This window comes from Panthera onca, chromosome D1 (assembly GCF_046562875.1).
Source record: "Panthera onca isolate mPanOnc1 chromosome D1, mPanOnc1 haplotype 2, whole genome shotgun sequence".
In the NCBI taxonomy this organism is placed as follows: Eukaryota; Metazoa; Chordata; class Mammalia; order Carnivora; family Felidae; genus Panthera; species Panthera onca.
Genome location: NC_138348.1, coordinates 75355869 through 75363442, shown reverse-complemented (window position 1 = coordinate 75363442; position 7574 = coordinate 75355869). Strand labels below are relative to the sequence as shown.

Sequence of the window (7574 nt, the reverse complement as noted above, 5' to 3'; positions counted from 1 at the left end):
GTCCCCTCAAGTGAATGGGGCTCTGCGTTTTTTCACATGACACCTGTCATGACACCTGTTATCTAAAGACAACTTGACTTCCTCTTCGGGTACGCTGAGATTCAGTCTCTTAGAAGAGAAAACGAAAACTATAAAAGTTGTAGGACTTACCTTGCGTAACTTTTTTGGGATTTCTCATAATCTTTATGTAAATGTCATTTTTCGAGAAAGAAGAATGGATTATCATGCGTATGTATTTGTAACTTGAATTTTATTGCCCACTACGATGTTATTACTGTTGCATAGAGATTAGGCATTTAAGTTTTCATTCACAGAATTTTATATCGCTTTATTATATGAAAAACAGAGGTATTACAAGGAAGATTGTAACAGCAGCAATGTTTTAGATCTTCTCTGTCTTGTTCATTTCCGTGAAGTAAGTAGTACTAACAGGAAAGCATTAATCTCTGGCTGGTACATACATTTCAAATGTGTAAACAGCACGTTCCATGTCTTAATTGTATTAAAACAGAGAGACATTACAAGGATGATTGTAGAACCGGTAAAGCTATTTTTACAAGAAATTTCGAACAGAAATTTAGGATGTTTACAGAGCTCAAAATAAGGTTTTTTCATTTGGAAAAATTCTTGAGTTTTCAAACCTAGTACAACTGAGCTGCCCTGGATATTTGAAATGCAGCATTTTCCCTTTCCCTCATTTTGTGTTGTTACAGAGGAAATGGGTTTTCAGTATACATGATTCAAGTGGGGGAAAAAACTCCATACTTAATTCCAAAATATTCCTTAGACTGGAAAAAAAAATCTCTTTTGGAGTAGTCATGTTTTTTTAATAGTAACTCTATAGCCAAAGAATTTATTATGTTAATGCAGAAATACAAACAGCTTTCTCGAACAAAATACCTACTATTTTCTAGCTGCCTAACAGAAATGATTTACTCAAGAAAACAGAACAAAATTTCTCAGTTGCATTATCCAGCTTTGTAAATATTTTGCCAGAGCTTTTTTTTTTTTTTTCTTGGGGTGGGGGAAGCAAATAAAAGAGTTTAAAAGCTCAAATGTGTCTATTTTGTTTTAGCTTGGTGTATTTATTAAGAGTGAATTCTGTATGTTTTTGCAGTTCATCAATATGTGTATTTAGAAGTTTTTCAAATTCTTTTGCTCGCTTCTCTTCCTCCAGAAGGAAATGCTGTGCAGCCAAAGAGGCTGGGAAGACTATATCTGGGGGAGACTAAAGAGAGAAAGACACGTTAGGTGAGGAACACAAAGCCTTTTCAACCTTCCTGTTTCCAGGCATGCCTCATCCCTGGCATGCTGTCAGACGGTACAGCTCTTAATGAAACAATCCAGGCTGAACCGTCCCTACTGGTATAACGCAGTCACTGCTCGTGCAATCCTCCACAAATGACAACATCACAGCACCCTTATATTAAAAAGCTCCAGAAATGAATTTTACCGTGTCCAGCTGCAAATGCAGGGCCCACAAATATCCATTTATTGTTTTGAGAGCGAGAGAGAGCGGGAGAGGGGCAGAGAGAGGGAGACACAGAATCCGAAGCAGGCTCCAGGTTCTGAGCTGTCAGCACAGAGCCCGACATGGAGCTCGAACCCACAAACTGTGAGGTCATGACCTGAGCCAAAATTGGATGCTTAACCGACTGAGCCACCCAGGAGCCCTGGGCTTGACACGTTTTTAGGTGTCCAGTTATATGGAGCATGGTAGAATATCTCTTAAGCACAAATTAATGCACCTTGCATTTCTTATCACTAAAGAAGCACAAAGCTTGGTAGGTCTCTTCAGGTTTTAGAAGCAGCATCTTCCACTCTTGGGTGGAATAATCTGACTCATTTACTGGGTGACACAGAAGGCTGTTTCTGTTGACTTCTGGCTTGAGTGATGATTGGGTGACATCAACGCCATTTATTGATAAACGAAAAACAGTAGAAGGAACCCATTAAGGGTAAGGTCTTATTTATTTTTGATTCTCCAGATTCTAGCAGTTTCTAGCACAGAGTATATTTCAAACAAAATTTTGAATTAATATATGAATGAAGAAAATGCATTTGATCTTAAATAATGCTGAGTTAGAGGTGACTTGGGGCTCAGACTGTCATGTAGACAATGAGATATATCAATCCAGATCCCAAAAGGTTGGTTTGGATTAGAGATATTTCAAAGTTATAGATAATTAAAGCTGTGAGTCTGACTGAAATCATCCAAAACAAGCAAATAAAAACAGCAGTTCAAAAATGGAATCTTGGGGGCGCCTGGGTGGCTCAGTCGGTTGAGCGTCCGACTTCGGCTCAGGTCATGATCTCACAGTTTGTGGGTTCGAGCCCCACATCAGGCTCTGTGCTGACTGCTTGCTCAGAGCCTGGAGCCTGCTTCAGATTCTGTCTCCTTCTCTCTCTGCCCCTCCCCCGCTCACGCTTTGTCTCACTCTGTTTCTCAAAAAAAAAAAAAAAAGGAATCTACGAGAGTGCTTCATTTCAGGCACCCACTCCCATGGCTGCGTTCTTGACATTGTCATCAACGATAACTTCATTATTTACTAATCAAGATTTTCAGCAACCCACCCATTACCCTTCCAGCTTATTTTGTCTCATATTCCTACTTTCTCACAGCATCCATTCCCTTCTGATTCTGCTTATATTCCAGATCCATCGTTGTAACCATTCCTCTGTTCTAGGTACTTGGTAAAACCCAAGCCTAAATAAAGTGCTGACGCATGCCTGCACCTGAGCAGCTGAATGCTGGGGTGGGTGGATGGAGGAGGAATTCTATTACTGCAGGGGCTGCTTTTACTTACAGTTCAGGACCTCGTGTGTCAAAAGGTTAGTTAACACCATCTGCCCATTCTACTAGTATATTCATTTTCTCACTCATTACCGGGTGGCCTCGCCTCTTTCTCGGGAGGGAGCCCCTTCCTCTCTACACCCATTTGCACCATAGCCATATTTCAGGCCATACTCTGTTTCAGGGACTCTTACTCCTATCTGTACTGTGGATTCTATTCCTTCTTGTCTTCTCAGTGGCTGCTTCTGCAGATGAACCTCGTCACTCATGGGTCCCCCCGCTCTTCACCATCAAACTTTGCTCCTCTCCTTGAAGATCCCCACCAGACCACTAAGTATTGTGGTCTAAGGCCTGGTCTTGGGAGTTTCCCTATTTATACTCATCCAGTCCTATAGATTGAAATACCAGTCCTATGCTGATGACCCCCATATTTTACTTCTAGTGCTGATCTCTTCCTTAGATACCAGATTCACATATCCGAACGCTTATCTGGTCTCTCCAATTGCATGTCTGATAAACATTTTAAATTTAAATGCCCAACCTAGAAATCATGACTTTCTCCTCTAACCCTGCTCCTTCCCCTAGTCTTTCAGGTCCGAAAGTGGTGCTAGTTTCCACCCAATGCTCAGGCTTAAATCCTGGGAGTCGTCTCTCAGTCCTCTCTTTCCCTCACTCCTCAGAGCCAACCTGCTGTCTGTCTGGTCTGTTCTCCACAGCGTTTCCTGGATCCGCTGTGTTACTCTGTGTCCACGCTGCCAAGCCAGCATCATCATCTCTTGCCCGGACTACTGAAAAGAGCCCGGAGATGGTTCTCCCCGCTTCTCCTTTTGGCCCTCTAGAATTTATTACTTATTTGGCACTCAAAGGGTCTTTTCAAAGGTATTTTTGAAACGAAAGTCAAATTCCTTCCTATGGCCTACAGTCTCTCCGCATATGGCCTTCCTCTGACTGCTTCTCTGGCCCCCTTTCATTCCATTCTCTCTCTCCCCTTCTAGGCTCCAGACCCCACCCACCCCCCTTTTGGTTCTCAAACTTTACTACTCTTGTTTCTGCCTTGCAGATTTGCACTCGTGGTTCTCTCGGCCGGAAGCCCTCTTCCTCCAGGTCTTTCGATCTTTTTCTGTTAATTTAGGTCCCCCCTCAGCGTCCCCTCCTCATTCTCCTGGCCACTCAACTGACAGTAATTCCCCACACTGCCATCACTTCCTATCATATCACTGGCTTTTCTTTCCTCGTAGAATTTACCACTCTTTGATATTTTCTTATATATTCATTTGTTTCTAGTCATTAGTTGTCCCTTCCCTTTTTTGAGATACAGGGCACATAAAATAAGACCATTTAAAAATGAACAGTTTGGTTCATTTGGTTCTGACTTAGTACATTCGCAATGTTGTGCAACCACCATCTCTCTCTAGTTACAAAATATTTTCATCATCCTGAAAGGAACCTGAACCCATCAAGCCACTGATCCTTATTCCTTGCTCCCTGCACTGCTCGTGGAACCATCAGTCTGCACCCTGTTTCTATGATTTACCTGTTCTGAGCGCTTCTCATAGGTGGAATAATACAATATATGACCTCTTGTGGCTAATTGCTTTCACTTAGCATAATATTTTGGAGGTTCACCTGCCACAATATAGCATATATCAATACTTCACTCCTTTTTATGGCTACATAGTATTCCATCGTGTGTGTCTATAACACTGTTTATTCATTCATCCATCCATGGGGTTCCTCTCTTTTTTTTCACTAGACTGTAGACTTGTCTGTCTCATCAAAGATGTGTTTAAAACAGAACCTTCCATATCCTGGGTGCTTGTAATACAGGTTGATTTTATGAACGAACGATGACATCTAAGGACAGGCATAGGAGAGAGAAACTTGGAAGCGGACTGGGAAACAGGAAACAGGCAGCAGGAAAAATCAGTGGAAAATAGTGCCATTGGCTTCAGATAGAAGCCAGAGAATATGAGTTTCAAGAAAAAATGATGAAGGAAGATGAGTTCTTAAAAGCATATTTAATTAACAACTAGAAGGTCGCTGGTGCTCTCGGTAGGGACAGTACTGATACAGAAGTTAAAATGCAGAAGTTGACAGAAACCACTGGACTCAGAACACTGGACTGGGCTATGTCTTTCAGACTCTGGGGCCCTGTCACAGATTAAATTCCCCACGCCCAGACCTAAAACAGTAGAGAATTTTCTTTCCTAGTGACTCTGGGGCTCATGAACGTCCTCAAAGGAGTAATGTGGAATTTTAGAGACAGAAGGAAGCCCAGTGTCTATTAAGTTAATACAACGGATACCCTTGTATGCTTTTTATGTGCCTACGAGTACCACACACTATTTTAGGTGCTGGGGTTACAACGGTAAAACAAAGACAGAAAAAAAAATCTCTGCTTTCATGGAGCTTAAATTCTAAGGGAGGGAGGCAAACAAATAAGCAGACATAAAATGTCTTACGGTGAAGTGCTATGAAAACAAACAAACAAACACCGGACAAGGGATCGAAGAGGGAGGGGCCGCCACAGGTTGGCTGCTCAGACATCTTGGATGAGGCGATATCTGAGCAGAGACTAACGATCCTAAAATGCTAAAATCATCTGATATTAGAACCATGGGGCATTTAGCAATTCATCATGTTTTGTTTTCCTTTTGCCTCACTGGAGTACATGCTTGCTTTGGAGTCCTTCAAGATCAAAAATTTGCGATACAGAATTGGCTAAGTCCCCTTAGTAGTTCCTACAACTACAATGAGGAAGTTGATTTTGTTTACTTTGTTGGCATAGAATTTTATTCTTTTCAGATAACTTTGGCATTTTATGTTGAGATGAACACAAAAGAGCATTTCAAGGCTTTAGAGGTCTCTGACACTTCAAAAGTTAATGGTTTGAAGTCATCTCCTTCCGAAATAGCTTGACTCTGACTTCCAGTCTCTCCCAAAAGAAGGTGATGGATTCCAGAAAAGCAGTAAAGTACTCATGGGACACCCCATCCAGTTTAGACATTTTCTGTTGTCATTGTTTATAATTTGTATCCATTAGCATATCAGGGAGAGGCAGTGAAAATTACACAATGTACTTTGAATACAAGTGAAAGTAATTGCCACCAGTACGACTTACTTTCTGAGGTAAATAGCTACTTTAAAAAACCCTGTGATTATTATGTTCAAGAAATTAAATCATAAAGTAGAAAATTTCAGCCCAGAACTAGAAACTAAGAGGATCAAATGAAAAGTCAAGAGCCAAAAAATGTAAATCTGAAATTAACCTACACGAGGCCACTCTCTCAAGACAGGGAGAGCTGGCTCTTTTACCTTCTGCATAGAAACCAACACAGATTGCCAAGGAAAATGAGGAAACAGAGGAATATGAAATGAAGAACACTTTCCCTGTCTTATGAGGTCAGCGTCATCTGATATCAGCGCTTGACAAGGACAGCAAAGGAACACTACAGGCTAATTCTTCTAGGGAACACGAAGCAAAAATTCTAAGCCAACGTGAGCAAACCAAATCCAGCTATCGAGTGGAGTTGATTCCGAGAATTCAGAGGTGGGTTAACAACCGAAAATCGAGAAATACATCACATTAGGCAAGCAAAAGAGAAAACTCACATGGTTGTTTCTTTTTTTTTTTTTCTTTTTTCTTTTTGGTAATGTCAAAAGAGGCAGAAAAAGTATTGGATAAAATTCCATATCAATTCATGAACAGAGTTAGCAATCTAGAAATAAGAGGGAATTTCCTTAATCTTTAAAAGAAATCTACAAAACACCTCTAGCAAATATCGTAAAGCTTTCCCTCTGCAGTAACTGAGGAGAGAAAGATGCAGGCTCTACCACGGCCGCTACTCAACATTTCCTGGAGGTCTTAGTACAATAGATCAAGAAAACTAAACAAAAAAATAGAATCTACAGGACTGAAAGACATGTGCAAGTTCAACCGGCTATTTCCACGGGGGAAGGGATTGAGAATATTACCTTGCACCATAGGTAAAAGGCAATTCCAGGCGTAGATGTAAACACAAAAGGTAAAGAGCCAAAGGTTCTAGGAGGTAACGTAGAATAATATTTTTATAACTTGGGATGAAAAAAGTTTTAAATAGCATACCAAAAAATGTTAACCATAAAGGAAAAGATTCGTAAGTTTGGATGTATTAATATTAGGAACTTCAGGTTACCAAAAGATACCCTTAAGTGAAGAGTCAAGTTAAGAACGGGAGAAGATATCTGCGATATATATAATCAACAAAGGACTTATCTTCAGAACATGTAAAGAACTCATACAAATCGATGAGAATAAAGACAATCCAACTTTAGCCAAGGAAACTGAACAGACACTTCACGAAGGAGAAAATTAGGCAAGGAAACTGAACAGACACTTCACGAAGGAGAATATCAAAATGGCCAATAAATACATGAAAAAGTCCTCAACTCCATTAGTCACCAGACAAATAATTAAAACCACAATAGGAAGTTACTACACACTGACCAGGAAAGCTAAAAGGAAAAAGACCAAATAATGCCAAGTGTTGGAAAGAATATGTAACAAGGACACTCATAGACTACTTATTGGGGCATTAACTGGCTCCGGCAGTTAGGAAAACCGCTCGGCACTACCTCCAAAAGCTGACCTTATGCAGCTTATCCTATGACCTAGCAGCTCCACTCTTAGGAGTAAACCCAATAGAAACGTGTACCCATGTGTACCCAGAGACATATGCAAGAATGCTTTTAGCAGAGCTATTCCCAAGCAGGACATAACTCAAACATCTGTTGACAGTAG

General features: G+C 40.6%; 1 protein-coding gene across 6 annotated transcripts in view; it reads right to left on the bottom strand.

The window, feature by feature from the left end:
* Positions 1-231: 231 nt before the first annotated feature.
* Positions 232-7574, bottom strand: part of DEUP1 (deuterosome assembly protein 1) — a 79028-nt gene continuing 71685 nt past the window's right edge. For 4 of the 6 annotated variants that reach the window (XM_078432998.2, XM_078432997.2, XM_078432994.2 and 1 more), the window contains one exon: positions 232-1228. In XM_078432998.2, the coding sequence (XP_078289124.1) occupies positions 1052-1228 (177 nt within the window). In that variant the 3' untranslated portion in view covers positions 232-1051. Of the gene's footprint in view, positions 1229-5596; positions 5805-7574 lie in introns of those variants that run through there. The other 2 variants (XM_078432999.2, XM_078432996.2) reach the window with 2 other exon arrangements.